Source organism: Pelmatolapia mariae, linkage group LG5, assembly GCF_036321145.2.
Source record: "Pelmatolapia mariae isolate MD_Pm_ZW linkage group LG5, Pm_UMD_F_2, whole genome shotgun sequence".
Taxonomy (NCBI): Eukaryota; Metazoa; Chordata; class Actinopteri; order Cichliformes; family Cichlidae; genus Pelmatolapia; species Pelmatolapia mariae.
This window is the reverse complement of record NC_086231.1, coordinates 5,040,046-5,056,510: the sequence shown is the minus strand read 5'-3', so window position 1 is coordinate 5,056,510 and position 16,465 is coordinate 5,040,046. Positions and strand designations below refer to the sequence as shown.

Below are 16,465 nucleotides of genomic sequence, written 5' to 3'. Positions count from 1 at the left end.
AAGTGTACACCTTGCTTGAGGACAGTCATTTCTACATTTCTGCACGAGAGGTTAAAAGGGGCAAAGATGAAGTCAGCCTTTGGGGTTTTTCCCAAGAGGAAGCAAATACAATTTGCACTGTGGCACTGTACATGTAATAATTACAAGGAGTGGCTTGATTTCCTTCAGTGCTGAAATGTCGGGCATTTCTCGTAATAATTTTCATGTGCTTCAGCATGTTTTCACACCTTCTGAATAATAATAATGTGTCGCACTTTGTGGCTGTTTGTTGAGGTGTGGCAAGAGGGTCAAGACTCAGGACACATACATGAGCTTTTAACTTCCTCTTTCTGACTGCAGTGTAGTCAACATGAAAAGTGCCTCAGATGTACTCTGACACTGTGAGTAATCCGACAAAGCCTTGCTACGATGAGATAAGACGGTGGTGCATGAGGTGTGACTAAGCTTGCAGCATTCATGCATACCTTGGGCCAAAGATGCTTTTTTTGGTCATAATACATTTGTGTGTGTGTGTGTGTGTGTGTGTGTGTGTGTGTGTGTGTGTGTGTGTGTGTGTGTGTGTGTGTGTTTATCGCCAAAGATGTGCATATGCGACACGCCAAGTGCCACCCTGCTCTTGCATAGTTCCTTACCTGATATTTTTGCGCCAAATTGAGCGAAAAAAAAAAAAGTTTTACTTTCCCTCAATGTCTGCACACTTTTTCATTATATCAAGTACTGTTTATTTTTTCCTAGCACTCATGCAATATTTGTATTATCTTTTATATATATATATTTTTTTTTGCATGTTTGTGGATATTTGTAATAAAACTGTACAGACATTTTTCAGCAGAACCTCTCATTTCCTTTATTTTTCGAATTAAACGTATAGCCTCGTGATGTGGCCCCAAATTGGGCTGGTTTCTTTTTAGCAGCCACGATGTGTTGAAATCAGAAGGCACCTTAAAAGATTTTCTGGCCAACATCGCTATAAAAACGATCAAACGCCTCAGCTTTTTGAATTTTCTGCATAAGCACAAACATCTGCACAAGACAGTTTTGAAGCTCGGTTGTGGGGACCACTCAGTTTCCCATCACAGTAAACAGTTTCCATCAACACTCAAGATCTCAAGACTGTTTTGTTACACTGGCTTTTTTGTGGCTCTCTTTATTTGCATGATGATTCATCAGAGGTGCCTGCTTTGCGCTTGTGAACCTGTGTGTGTGGCTGGGGCAAACAGAGGTTGAGCAGTTCTCTTGATATTTGATACACTAAGCTTTAGGTTAACGGTAGTTTGGGTAAACAGTCAGCTAACCGTAACAATAACGAACCCTGCCAAGTGACGTGGGTTAGATGCTTTTGGGTGCCATGCATCAGCGGCCTTCAGTAAACTGTTGCACTGCAGCACTGGCTGGCCCTGCTCTTTGACTTAGAGCAAAGTTGATACAAATTTTTTACATTATTGTTTTTAAGAGAGCTATAACACCTCGGTTATGCAGCATCACTTGCGGGAAGGCCCAGTCACGGGTAACAGGTTGTCAGATTGAGTGCTGAGCATTTTTAAGTTTCAATTCCCAGTAACAGCTGAGTGACACACCGAACAGAGCTACAGATGTATTCCACTGGTGGGTGGATCTAACAATAAGGTCAAGACATCTGTGTAAGCCATTATCTTCCTAAACTAGCATCTTTTCCTCCAACGGTAAGCTGAACCTAAAATTTACAAGAGTGCAAATGGGGCATGAGGATAAAACTGAAAGAAGAGAATTAAAACCTGAGCCTTAGCTCCACACTTCATTTCAGTCCGTTTAGAGACGCGCTGATTGGTGGATTCAGAAGGTTCCAGCTAATTCAAATGTTGATTGTGAAAAATAAATGATTTTTGATAATTGCAGAGAAGCACAAATCAAATCTAATTAATAAATGCCACACAGAATGTGTAAGCAGAAAAAAAAATCACCTACAGATGCAAAAATCTCTTTTGGAGTTGCGTGTGCGAAAAAATGCAGTTAAAAAATGCATTGGTAAACTAATTTCTCCACGAGCCTGCAGCACATCTGCTGTCTTGTCTGCATCCTGACACAAAAGCACAAGCTGTGTTTTGCTTTACTTTAAATATATATCATGCAATAAGTAAGTCAAAGTCAAAGCAAGAACAAAGTAAGGATGATGTAATAGAGTCTGACTTTTGATGCCAACAAATTGCTGATTAGGAGGGAGGTCTGGTTGTTTCTGTCTCTGTCTGATTAGAGTTTTAGGGGCTGATTAGCACCATCGCACCAAAGCGAAATAAAACACATCACAGAGCTTCGTCTTGGTCAGACGGCGCTTTAATGCCATCTGGTTTCTACCAACAGAAATTTCTCTTCAGTTTCAGGATTAGGAGAGCATTCAAAAAAAAACACAGCGAGATATCTTTACGAAATATAGGCTGGATCACGTGCTTCCACATGTTTACATTATCTCGGTGTCATAAATGGAAACATTCGGTATGATTTTGAAAGTTTGGATGAAGAAATAAAACAAAGAAATTAAAATAAACAAATGAAAAGCCAGCACTGCTGACTGATGGCCATACTGTAAATGTAAATGCAGTAAATGCACACAAGCCACATGCTTTGTCTACGGTGAAAAGTTGATCAAATTTAAGCAGCAAACTGGAAGCGCACCGTAGACTCCCCGATCAATCATCTGCACATAATCTTAGCCCCTCCCAATGTGCTCACATGACTTGAAATAATACAAACATAAAAATGAATAAATACATCCAATAAAACAGAGCAGAGCCCCCTCCACCACCACCACCAGCACCCCCCACAGCAGTGCCTCTTTTCTGCTCTTTTTTGTCTTTTGCCAAACCCACAGTCAATATAAAATTACCCAGGCCACAGAGTGAGCGAGTGAGAGGGTTTGGGGGGAAAATCCACATTTTTAAAACATATGCATTTCCAGTTCCTCTTTTGTTCTGTTATTAAAAGCAGCATTTGCACCAATCACAGGGGATGCCTCCGCCCGCCGAGTCTCTGAGGCCCGCATAGCTCCACACGCTTCTACTATCTCTCACGCGAACCCATCGCTCAAACAACAAACAACCTGACAGGACATATCCTGAGCAAATATCATAATGCGGCTCAAATCAGTTTGTTCACATATTTTTATTGCAGGAGGAGTAAACAGTCAGATCCAACACTCTTCATTTCAAAGCAAAAGTATCAGTTTGAATTTAGGTAATTGTAATATTTAGGTTGAACACTGTATGCAAAGTGCTACTAGATGAGAAAGACAGTATTTCACATATTTACAACAATATATTTAACTTAACATTAGGAATTTGCACTACTAAAAATAGAAGACAGATTCAAATTAGTAAAATAAGGGTTGCTCTGACACTACAAAGTACTATTTGGTAAAAAGGAACATTTTCTGCCTTGTTGGCACATTCATCCTGCCACTGAATTCATGCTTTTACTTTTTTTTCCTTCAAATAAACCCGGCAAAAATGGTGGAGATGTGGGCACCTGTGCACGTCTATCCACGCTAGCGACGGAGGCAGGATCTGTCCATCCTTGTTTGAAGAGGTGCTGGTGCATGTGTTTTCACAGTGAGATGGTTTCGCTAAGTTTTGTTTCAGTGCTAGCTTAAGACACATTCCTCCTCCCAATCCTCGATTATTACCGACTGAAACACGCTAGCAGGACAGGCTGGAGAAGATTTATCGCTTTTACGGCTTTTTATTTATCTGGATCAAGTCTGAAACATCAAGGAGAAGTGACAAGGAGGCGTCTGTTCCAGCAGTGAAGTTCACCGGGGCTGGGCTCCACATCTGCAGTCAAAGGCACAAGTACTGGAGCTAAAATTGGCTTGTTTTACTATTATTGTTTTAGCATGGCTTTATATGGAGGCCAGATGTCATGATTAGCAGCTTTCTGTCCTGGTTCTTTTTACCCCGTAATTATCTTTTGATGTGAAATCCATTTTACACCATATGAGTCAACAGGCAGGGAAGACAAATGCTCCAAAACTTGTGCTTTTGTCTGATGTCAAGAGGCAAAAGATCAAGAGAGGCCTCTCGTTCCGAAGATGTGGTCAAATTCAGTGAGGATGAGCTCCACTGCCTGATTTTGGTAAACCATGTTCACTGCCATGTTGCCGTTGTCCCGCTCTGGGCGCATCAGCGTCGGCCCGAACACGATGCCGATGTTCTGGGTGGTCATTCTGTTTGTTTCAGAATGCTCCAACACTCTGCGGGAAACAAGAGAGTGGACAGCGCAGGTTAATAACTCCTTAAATATTAAATTTTGCTGTCAAAAAGGATTTGGAATCGCTTTGGCTTCTGAATTTTTAGAGTGCTTAGTGATTCTAACGATGTCATCCATTCCCACCACATTAGCTCAGACTGAAATATCCCAGCAACTAGTGGATGGACTTCACTGACTTTGGTGATCCCTGACATTTCCTTAAAGCCAGCATGAGGTTGACATTTGTGGTTTTGAGTGAAAGGTCTCAACCGCTGTTGGATGGAGTGGCACTGAAGTAGCTACACATGGCACGGCTCAGGATGGGCGTGAAACATTTTGGCTGAAGTCATGATCAGATTAAAGTTTAACTAATCATCAAGTGTTATCCTGCTAAATCCCTAAACTGAGAAAGTGGACGCGGCTATAGCAGCGTTAGCACTGCTCTTGTGCTCGTGTTGGCATACATCCATTAGCATTTACTTTCACAGAGTTGCAAGCACGACTGCAGACTCGTGTCAAGTTATAGAGCAAGCATAGAGACCACAACTAACCTTCCCCTAAAGGTTCATGTTTGTGGTCACGATGTGACATCTTTATAATTTTTACTTAACTCAGGAAGTCAGCTACAAGAATCAGCTTGTATATCCATCTGTCACATCTTGTTTTTGCATCTATTTTCACGTACATGCATCTGGGTTTTATAACGTGGATCTGTGCACAAAAGTGTTCTAAATCCGCTGCTTGCATCCACCTATGCTAGCGTATGTGTGTGTTACAGTGTGTGTGTGTGATTAGGGGGGGAACTAAGGAATGGTTAAAGCCACAGCATGAGGCATTCTTCTAAAAATGCCATTCCCACCAAGCCACAGAAGCAGCCAGCAATTGCTCAAAACTTCCACATTAAAAAGAGAGGAGGAAAAAAGGGAGAGAGGAGAGGGAAGAGGGAAAAAAAGAAGCGAGCGAGGAAGAGGGAGAAGAGAGAGAACGAGAGAGAGGTTCCAGTGGTGGCGGCGGTGGTGTTGGTATGCCTTCCAGCAGACGAACCACAAGGCTCCCATGGGACCTTCGAGGCAAGTAGGAGAGCGAGGGGGGGGGGAGGGAAGAGCGAGCAGGAAGAGGGAGAACAAGGAGAAAGGGATCAAAAGAGGAGGACATAAGGAGGAAGAGGAAAGGGAGAGTGAAAAGAGAGGAAAGAGGGACAAAGAGGAAGTCAGGAAAGGTGGGTAGTATGCCAGGAAAAGGGGAGGCGAGGGACCTGATTAAGGAGCGAGATAATAAATGAGAAACAGAGAAAGGAATGACAGCGGAGAGAAAATGAGAGAAAGACACAGAGTTGACAAATTCATGGGGCCCACCACACCCTGGCACAAATATCGTCCTCAGAACACGAACACTCACCCCTGGAGTGGAAGGAAAAACCATAGGCGGTAAAAAACACACATTTTATGTACTGTAAAAGGAACTGGCTCGCAGAACATTGTACACCATTCATCTTCCTCCAGCCTTTTCATCTTCACAGGGACCCAAAGTTAACAACAGTGTGATCCCGGTTCAGCGCTGGCATACTTTGAGAGCTGTGGCCAAAGAATCCCTGACAGAAATTTCGGAGACCAACGAGGGAAGTGCCCCCTCTTGTGGTCAGATTTTAAAAGAAAAGGAAGATATTTTCCTTTCCTACCAGGGCATCTGGTTCATTCATTTGTCCCTAAATGCCTCGAGGAAATACCCAACATTATGAACTCTACCCAGTTAAGGGCACTGGAACCATTACAGACAATAAAAACAGGCACAGGCTAAAAAAAAAAAATGAACACAACAGTAGAATAAACACTAGTCGTGGGTTATTCTCACCGTTTGAGGTGGCGGCACATGAACTGTAGCGTGTCGTGGTTTGGAGGAGGCATGTTGAGCACCAGACACTTCAAGCGATCGATTTTGTCCATATAGTCTGACATTTCTGCAACACAGAGCAAGATATGCATCAGATCAGGCCAAGTGTCATCATTCTATTTCATGCATTTTATTAGCATTTTTAGACACATCCCCCAACTGATATCATATTACGAGCATCCGCTATCTAATCGGATACACTTTATCTGCAGATCAATCCATGTGTCTACAAAAAGTGTCCAATGCATCGATGAAAAAATGCATTTTTAAAATATTTTCCTGATCTTTAATATGCTAATGTTCTACTAAGAGGAATTACTGTAAAATGCCAGATTGTCTGCCTGCCTGTCTTTAAGCATAAGTAAAAGATAATGAGATAAAGTGCCATATCATGTAAGCGCAGGAAATCTGAACATAAGTAAAGGAAACGCAACTCTCACTGTCAGCAAATTCTCGCAAAAAGATAACAAATAAAGTGAAACTAATAATAAGTGTTTGCTGGAGTCGATGCAAAAAACTATTTAAGAGTGATTCTGACACATCACTGGCCTCTTTTAATTGAATATTTGTGGCTTTTTAAGATTCACATTTTACGGAGGGAAAAAAATGTAGTGCACGTGAAAGTAAGTTGTAAAATTGTTGATCGTTTTACAGCGTCTGTGACAAGTTTCCAGTTCAACTCAAGCAGATTTTCACAAAAATGCCTTTCATCACAGCTGTGTGAGAAAGTTTGAGGATGTAAAATGTAAAGATTTTTATATATTTATTTACACATATATACACATATGTGTGTGTTTACGCAAATGCTGCATCAGTATAACGATATAACATTTTCTAAACATGGAAAGGGAGTCGAGTGAAGTGTGAAAACAAAGTAAAAACGATTTAAGATTCTAACCAAGCCTACGCTGGTTTTGACTCAGTAAGACCACAGTTGTGTTGTGTGTATTCAAAATACTACAACAGAGGAAAATAATATGTGAAATTAAAAAGTGGGCGTCCTGGTGGTCTAGATGTTTAAGAAGCTGACTGTGCAGCTGCATCGCCTGGACCATTATTACCAAGTAAAAGGCACGAAATGACAAATATCTTCCTGAGCCTAAATATATCTCACCTCAAATACGAAGCACATTAAAAATTGACTCCATGCGCACGAGGCAAAAGGTTATGAGAATCTATTTGAGTTATTTTCGAGATGGGGGTGGGCGATTCATTTTCCCAACGGAAACAGGGACTGTGGTGGAGGGCAGTCCCAGTTTTCCGGTCGTGTGGGAAAATTAACTTCACACTCCTAATCTAGAATATTTATACAGATTACAAAATAAACAGTCCGGGGCTGAAACTGGTTACTCACTGACTGTCTCCACAATGTCGGTGAAGAAGCCGTACGGCACGAGGGGCTCGGGAAGCTCGCGAAAGAAGAGTTTCAAAGCTCCCGTGATGACATGTATGTCCTCCCACTCGCTCTCGTCCAAATTCAACTTCTCCTCTGAGACAGAGAGGGAGAGAGGAGAGGAGGAGGATGAGGAGAGATTCAGCCAGACGGGGTCAGGGGAAGTGAAGGAAAGGCGAGAGGGATACGACATACAGAGACAAAGAGTTTAAATTTAGAGTCACAATTGTCACAGGATTGGCTGACATAAGCAAAGTGTAAATTCACTTCAGCACTGAGGCGTAACATGAAGGCTTGTAGCTGCTGGAGGGAGATAGAGATGCTCTGTAAAAGTAACAAGCACAAACACACTGACGCACAAGTACGCATACACTTTAAAGGATAAAGCACACTTGTTTTTTTAAACACAAGCCAGACTAATGCTTCTCATGTTGGATTATAAGAGGCACTGAAACGAATTTGAGGCTGATATTGATATAGTCAACAAATCTCTATTTTCTTATGATGTGAAACATCAGAGATGTTGCTGGGGGAGTAGAGCGCTTCACGAGCAGCTGATTCTCTGTCTCATCCACTTGGTGGCAGCCACGGACTGTGTGAGAAGCCGCTGTACAACCTGCTGCACATTATTACATCAGAAAACTTGAAGCACAAAAGCCTAAGGGACACACATACATTAAGCAAATGGTAACACACACATGCACACAAAAAAGAGAAAAGTTTGCTGCCCGTCTGCGCCTCGGCTCGGCTCTGCGCTTCAGTCTGTGGGTGAGTATTTTTGGGAGGTTCTGACTGAGGTGTTCACATTATGCAACACATAATGCACAAAAACCAAGCAGGCTGAGTAAGATGTGAAAACGGCGGTTGGCCTTGTCTGCCCGAATCTACCTTGTACCAACTCCGCTGGGAACATGTAACGGCCATCGGTAGTCACCGCTCGCTCTGCAAAAACCAACAGTTACTCAGACAGCTTTCCCCCGTGTCTGTTGTCATAAGGATGTCGTGTAGTGTGGGACAGTGACTGATTTCAAACATTATGTTACACACTCCGAAACAAAACATCATGAGATAAATTTAGTCTTGATTTTAAGCGACTGAAACAGATCATTTCTGCTAAAAAGAAAAAAAAAACCCAGGCCAACTTTGATCCTCTCCTAAATTTCTTCACATTTCCCCCCCTGTTATTACAGAACAGTTATCGTCAGTAGTTTCCCACCCTCCCCGGCATCCTTACCGTGGTTCACCAGAAAGCGCAGTTTCTGTATCACAGCCAGGTTTCCTGATACTCTGTAGATGCCGTCGGTCTCCAGACCTGCAACACACCAAACAAAGCATGCTAGACAAGGGGATCTCCACCGCTGTCTTAGATAATCAAAGTCAAAATGAAAGTATCACATGACCATTTTTTTTTAAGTTTCATGAGTGATAGAGATTGTGTCTTCAGTTGTAAGCCGGTCTGAGCTGACTTCATTGGCAGCTAAATCTTCTGCAAATCAATAATTCAGTATGCAGAGGTTATGCAGTTTGTTATGTTGCATAAGTGGAGACGTAAGTAGAGCAGTTTTCAAAACCTTAAAAAAAAAGTCTGATCATGTGCTCATGCAAAAGCATAATCATGGATATGACCAGGCCTATGAATACATTTAAACTTCCTCTTCACGTTTCACACCATGCTGCTTGATGAAGCAGTTACAAAGGAGTACTAATGCTCTAAGTTTCAGCTTTCCTCACACTGCTTTCAGTATTAGAAGCTGTAAAACAAGCCTGACATTTTAATCTTTCTCACATATTGATTATAAGTATCCTGCGCTGACGCTGGTATTGAGCATTTTTCTTTCTGTAAAACAATCACATGAAATGGTTAACTGTAGTGTGACCTTTAAATAAGGCACACCGCTTCACAGTCACTCACTAACACTTAATGTTTCATGTTGCTGGAACTAACTTCACTCAGTCACATGAAATCTAAATCTGCAGCTGGTTACTGGCTAAAGCTGGCATGGTGAACGGGATACATTTCTAAGTTACAAAAATATTTTTGTCCAACTTGTGTTATCCAGCAACTTATTTATTCAGATTAAACTATAATCCAAAACCACACATTGCTTTACAATCTGTTTTAAATATGAAGAATCAGTTAATTATGTAACCACTTAAAATAATCAGCAACAGGTTTCTACATTTTTAAGCCTACAAGTACAAAAGTGCAACTGGTCCCGGCTTCTCAGATGTGAATAAATAGCTCATTATAATATCTTAGTCATCTCTGACATTCAAATGAATTCATACGGGCTTTGAAAAGTTGGTAAGACAGAGAAAAAAACACGAGAAAACTCACTGAGGTGGGTATTTTTCATCCTGTTTTAACTAGTAGTATGGCAGCCTGTATACCTAACACTTGGGAAAAGATCAGATGTTCTTAATTTCATTATTATATATGATATGTGCAGAAATTATCAGTAAAGTTTGGCTTACTTTGTCCTAAAGTTTGTTCCATACCCTTAAACATAGTTAAAAGTCTTGATCTGAAAGTATTGCTCCCAAGACATCTTTATTTATTCATCACAAAATGGTTTTTAAAGCCCTAAAACACACATTTTCTCCTGTGTCTTAAATATTTATCACTGCATTGTTTCCTAACAGCCTCTAAACAACTCAATTTTCTCTCATTTAGACCTTTTTCAGGCTGCCAAGCTGTCAAGATCTCTTCTGCGAATCTGAACATTTTGTGTCTGCTTTCTGTCGGGCAATCAGTGACTTTGTGTTTGGTGAGTTCTGCCAAAGAACTGCGAGGACAGTGAGCTCAGAGTTGCTGTCAAACTGCGCTCAAAACAGGGCTGAGGGTGATTTCTCATGTGTTCACTTTGAGTTGGGAATCAAATTAGCAGGAGGTGTGTTTGCAGCGACTGTACCTCTCCTTTCCACAGCTTCAGTACAAAGTCTGACGAAGCGAGGGACGGTGCTTCTCTCCCTCTCACAGAGCATCTCCAGACTGCATCCAAACACCTGATCTGAGGGCCGATGACAGGTGGACACAAACATGCTTTTTATGTCTGTTTAGACGTGTTTCTCAGATGATTGCATGCACTTTTTTTTTTTCAACCAAGACATGATGTAAGAGCTCCAAGTTAATTTACTGATAAGTTTTCTGTTCACTCTGGGAGAAAACCTTCATGTTTGACTCTGTTCCCACCAGAAAAGTTAACTCAGACTTGATGATGCAATGCAACTCATGCCCTGCGCTGTATACTTGTATACTATCGTTGGACTATAGATAAATGCTGAGACTTCCTGGCTGCCTATCTCTGATGGAATTCAGTTGAAAGGCAACAGTTTCTGCTGTAAGAGCACAGTCTTGTAATATTAATAACTAAGCCAAAGAGAACATGTACTTTGTGATTCACCCTGTATACTGCTGAATAAAGGATACTTGCATTTAAATGGTCTGCGACTTCAAAAAGAAAGCTCACCTTTAATGAGCCCTTTCTCCTGCAGGGCCTGTAGAGGAGGTCTCTTTAGGATCAGCTTCTTCAGCCGCGTCTTCACTCTTTTCCTCTCTGTGTTTTCCAGGTTGGACGTCGAGCGAGGGACTGCAGAAGGAGGGAAGGAGGAGGAGCAAGGGAAAGAGAAGGAAGAGGAGGAGGTCAGTGTGGGGCATTCGGTTGTGGGGCAGGAAAGCAGATGAGAGGGGATGGTGGTGAGTATGAAAAGCGGGAGGGCGGGCCGATGGCGGAGGTGGGAGAGGACGGACGAGGGGATTATCTGCCAGGGAGGATGGGTGAAAATGTAAGTGGGCTGGATAGAGGAGAGGATGGAAGACAGGATGGAGGGATGCAAGAAGCCTGTGTGGAAGTTTAGAAAGAACAGTGATGATGATGATGGAGAGAGAGGATGTGATTAAAGTGGAGTGGGGAGCAGGGAGGGCTTTTAGATGGTGGCATCAAGGAAAGAAGCGAGGCATCAGGTGAGGATGGCTTACGAGATGGTCGCCTGTCGTCCTCGTCACCGCTTTGGTCCAGCATCTCCACGCTGCCTGCCCTCCTCAGAGAGTACAGAAGGACATTGTCTAACGGATTCTCACGGTCCTGAAAGGCAGCCAGAGGGAGCAGTGTGTTAATGACATTATACATATGCACATAGGTGCATTAGCCCACTTAAGTAGGCTTTAGAAAGTTCAAGGCAAAATATTTACGCACCAACAAAAACAGAACAGATGATTTGACTAAACGCAAGATGGAAATTCAGTCATCGTTCAATGGAAGCAACTATGTTAGTACACATGAATCATTAAAAAAAAAAGATTTTGCAGAACTTCCCGCACTAAAGCTTTTCTACAAGACAAAGAGTATTTTTAAGTGCTTTACATAAGTCATAAAAGACCAACATTTAGAAATGGAACAGAAGTATTTAACCTCTTCAGACATGACTTCTTTCTTGGGATACATTTTCATTTTTTCCTGTTTAAAAGTTTAAAAACTAACCATCATCTTTGAACAACAGGGTTTTTTTCCTTTAAAAACCTTGATGTCCTCATATGAGACAGAGGGTTTATTAAACAGCATAAAACAAAAACGACACCATTGTTTAATAAAGTAAAAAACACAGGAGGTTATTTAAAACCTTTTACAGAGTTTTACAGGTAAAATTTTCCAAATGTATGAGCAAAGTGAGCGATAGCCTGGATGTTGTAGCTAAAGGCAAACGACAGACATACTGACAGTAATATTTAACCCACAGGGTTGTGTTGTCCAGCTGTGTGTGTCTGTGAGAGAGTGAGTGTGTGTTTCTCACCAGCCTGTCGATGACATTCTGGATGGTGCTGTACCACTCTCTGATCAGCGAGTCCGTCTCTGACTGCAGAAGAAACTCGTTGCCTGTCACAGTCCTCAACTAACAAAACAAAACAAAATAAAACATTTGACCCATGTTAACTCCAGACGCACTGTCCCACTCTCCACTGGCTTTCCCACCCTTCTGTGTGAATCCACTTTAACAAAAGTTGACATGTAAGTTAATTATTTGGACGTATTGTAGTAGCTTGACCGTAATGTTATAATTAGCTCATCAGTTTATCAGATTTCTCTTTAAAAATATTTTTACTGCTTCCTCTTCGGCAGAATGGGTCACCGAGCTGGCGAAAGCAAGCTTCCCATTCTCGCTTCCCTCACTGCTGACAGAATAGCCCCAGTGTATATTCCCAGTGTATCAGCGCAAAGGAACATTTTGCTAAGGAAACCGACGTGCTTCGTTTCCAGGATCACGGAAAAAAAATTTCTTGAGAAAGATTTTAAGAGGATGAAACCACAGGTCTGTCAAAGTTTCTTGCAGGTTTTGCAATCTTTACTTCACTTTTTGGGGGTTTTGTTTCTTACTTTGAAGACGTTCTTCTTGCTGGACAGCTCGTTGGCCCAGTGCAGTTTTGCTCCTCTTAAATCCACACTGCTCTCAGGTCGACTGTTTCCCGGTTTCTGCGTATAAGAAACACATTTTTCTTTTACTCTTACGACTCAGTTGCCTGAATTGACCACTTTTTGTTTCTAAAAATTGGATTTTGTTGTGCAGCCTTTATTGCCCTACTTTGTCACATTCTGACCAACCTTCACATATAACACCTGTAACTGGTCTGCATGACCTCTTTAACTTTAACAGCATAGTGAACAAAAATATTAAAAACTGCTCTTTAACACAGGAGGCTACAACTACAAATAACTGTTAGAAAGAGCAGGCTTTTACAAGAATGGGATGAACATAAGAAAAAACAAAACATAATGGCAACTGTGGAGGCTTAAAAATCCTGGCATCTAAAGAAAACAGAAAAAAATATTCATAAGTGTTGGATAAGTGGGAAAAATCAATAGTAGGAGTGCTCCTGGTGTTCCCTAAACCACCGGTGCTTGTAGAAAGGAATAATGGCAAAAAGAATGAATGAATCACCAAACAATGCCATGAACAAATCCACATCCAGGCACTCAAGCCAGGTTTAGACAAGCAATAAAAGGCCTAGGGACATAAAAAATGCACCATTGGCCTCTGTAATATCTTGTTCATCTAGTTATACAAGCTTTTTAACCCCCAGGAATACAGCATATGCGGTCTTATGAAACAATAACTAATAATAGTATTAATTTTCTAAAATCCTTAATTACAGAGTCTGTCTGTGCTCTTACCCAACTAGAAGGTGTCTGTGATTTGGGGTCCTTGAAGAAAACCAAACTGTTCCCTACTAACACCACCCAGGAAGGGCTCCAATTTTTCCTGCAACCCAACAAGAATGCATGTACTCATAAGCTGGGATTCACTTAGCAAAATCATACTTGCTGAATTAATAAAAACATTTCTTTTTTCATCTTCTCTAAGAGCCGCCTCACCTCAGTTTTCGGCCACCTTCTGCAATTTTTGTCTTGTTCAGCAGGCCCGCTTTCTCCAGCTCCTAGGAACACATTAAAAGGGTTTAAAAGCACATTAATATCTGCAGTATTCAGTAATATTTACAGTGTCACGTTGGCAGGATTGCTCAGAAAAAGCAGGAGTGGAGTAAATAAAAAAAAGAGCATCTAAGAAGTGTGTGAGGGCAAGTTGAATTTTAACATTACAGCACCACAGCAGGATTTTACTCTGTGTAATATTACAGCATCCTTTGCAAACGCATTAAACTTGGCTGTTGCATCATTCAAGAAATAGGAGGAGGGGAAATGCTTTAAAATCTCCCACTGCGGTATGGCCCCGTTTAAGGTAAAAGAACAAATTCACTGGTATTGATGAACTTACAGCTCATAAGTGTTGAACATGGTAGGCGCATAAAAGCAGTGATGACCTACAAGCCTAAACTTCTGCAAATGAACTGTGGTAGAAAAAAAATAATACTTGAAAATTTGAATTGCTCTGTTTTATCAGAAAAATGTTAGTAAACCACAGAACACCTGCAAATAAGAGCACATTCACCCTGGTGATCTGTGCAGGGTGCACTGCACCCCTCACACTATGATGGCTGGGATAACCTCCAGCTACCTCACATGCAGTAAAAGAAAAGGCTGATTGTCATTAAGGCACACAAAGGAATGCGTTATGGAGAACCGCTTTTTCTTTAAATCAACTTGTTATTATTAGAAAATACGCACTGAAGTTTTACGCTTTAGGAAGAATTATTTGGCTGACAGTGCTGGATTTTTTAGAGCCTCGTTGTCCTGTGAAAGCCAAAACTTCAGCGTTTGCTGCGCTGAGAGAAGCAACTAGCAGCACGTTCTCCAAGTCCTTTTAGAAAATATAAATATATATGGAAATATGCTTTCACTTCAGCTTTAAATTAAAGGGTGGAGTTTTCTCACTGGTGTGCAGCCATCACTGTCCGGCGAGCTCGCAGGAGACGGAGGCTCCACAACGATGTTGGTCACATTGCAGGAGTAATCTCTGCACTGCTGGACCAGCTGAAAAACAGGAAGCAGTGGTCATCTGCTCAGCTGTCCGTTTGTGTATGTGCATATGTTTTGTGCGATAACTATTTGTTGACGGGTATCTCCATTTCCTCTTTCTCTCTGTCAAAACACTTTATGAGCTTGTGTGGAGCGTGTGCTCGGGAGGCGAATACCTTGCCGTTGTCAGGCAGGATCATGGACTGGGAGTGGTTGAGTTGCTGCTTGACATCATGCAGGGGTGCAGAATCATGGCACTGCGTTCTGGTGTCACTAAATGCCATCGTGCTCAGGGTGTCAGAGGAGGCGGCACGCTGCATGCTCTTCAAGGTCAAATGTTCAGGAGAGTTGTGAAAGGGTGGAACATACAACCAAAGGAAAGAGCAATTTGCTGAGCTATTATTTTATTTTTTTTCATATCTGTAAATGGTGCATTTAAAGCCTCTGAGAGCTGATATACTTGCGTAGTTATGAATAACTGAATGTGCAACCACAGTACAATAGTACAAAGGCCAAAGGTCAACTATGACTCTTTATTAATGCTTAGTAGTTTAAATAAAACAGAAAAACATCAGCCACACAACGCAATCAGTCAGCCTGCTTCATCACACTTCTGATCTTTACTGTTCATAGGTGCTATGATAAAAATATCTCTTTATTGGGTCTTCACTATTAAAGTTTAACCATACTGACAGTGAAAGTAGTCATTCAAGTAAATTCTTGAAGTTTTGATGCAGTGGGCTTGTTTTTTGGGGGGCTTTTTCGCTTTTATTTGAAGCACAGTGAAGAACAGACAGAAAAGCGGGGAGAGAAATAAAGAGTTTGGACAGACACGCAGCAACGGGTGTCAGGTTAGGGTCACACGGCTGCATTTAACCCATTCAACCTGTGAGCTGGGCCGGCACCCACAGCGGCCTTGTTGACAAATATATTTTGTCAAGATAACAATTCTGATCTTTTCTCTGACAGACATGCAGAAAAGTCTATAAAAAGATGTAAAATAGATATTTTATTGCTATCATTTGTCCATTTGCATATCCTTCACCTCACTCTGCAGCAGCAAATTATACAGATGTATCCCTGCATCAGCTCTCTGAGAGTGTTAGCCTTTGACTCTCAGTTCTCTCTGTTGTGTTAGGTTGAGGTCAGAATTAAGTTGTACATAGTTTAATCAACTGAGGAAGAACATCGTAGCAGTAGTTCTACTTGCACAACAGTGTCACATACACATTTCTATATTTACACAGCACTCCAACACAATGAGCATCCACACTGAACTTTTTACACAGATGGGGACAAACGAGTTTGCCAGAGACACAACGAGGCACAATACGTGCCACTGCACTTAACAGACAAACTGCTGAGGCTTACAAACCCTTGTGTGTACAAAAACAACGGATGCACAAATTCACACTACTTCAACTTTTCATGCAGCAAAAGCCACAATTGAGTTTACTTCCCAATCCATGTAACCTAGTTCCAACAATCAGACTAAATATCCCTCCTAATGTTTGCCATCTCCTCATGTGGAGGATTAGCACTAAGAGCCAAATCT

The 16,465-nt window shown here is 41.5% G+C and overlaps 1 protein-coding gene across 5 annotated transcripts in view; it reads right to left on the bottom strand.

The window, feature by feature from the left end:
* Positions 1–2,325: 2,325 nt before the first annotated feature.
* arhgap9 (Rho GTPase activating protein 9) overlaps positions 2,326–16,465 on the bottom strand; it is a 43,409-nt gene continuing 29,269 nt past the window's right edge. For 2 of the 5 annotated variants that reach the window (XM_063473414.1, XM_063473415.1), the window contains exons 8-21: positions 15,087–15,233; positions 14,827–14,925; positions 13,870–13,931; positions 13,669–13,756; positions 12,874–12,969; positions 12,293–12,391; positions 11,481–11,586; positions 10,972–11,091; positions 10,414–10,512; positions 8,736–8,813; positions 8,390–8,443; positions 7,463–7,597; positions 6,070–6,175; positions 2,327–4,222 (exon numbers count right to left, since the gene is read on the bottom strand). In XM_063473414.1, the coding sequence (XP_063329484.1) occupies positions 4,036–4,222; positions 6,070–6,175; positions 7,463–7,597; positions 8,390–8,443; positions 8,736–8,813; positions 10,414–10,512; positions 10,972–11,091; positions 11,481–11,586; positions 12,293–12,391; positions 12,874–12,969; positions 13,669–13,756; positions 13,870–13,931; positions 14,827–14,925; positions 15,087–15,233 (1,476 nt within the window). In that variant the 3' untranslated portion in view covers positions 2,327–4,035. Of the gene's footprint in view, positions 4,223–6,069; positions 6,176–7,462; positions 7,598–8,389; positions 8,444–8,735; positions 8,814–10,413; positions 10,513–10,971; positions 11,092–11,480; positions 11,587–12,292; positions 12,392–12,873; positions 12,970–13,668; positions 13,757–13,869; positions 13,932–14,826; positions 14,926–15,086; positions 15,234–16,465 lie in introns of all 5 variants that reach the window. The other 3 variants (XM_063473416.1, XM_063473417.1, XM_063473418.1) reach the window with 3 other exon arrangements.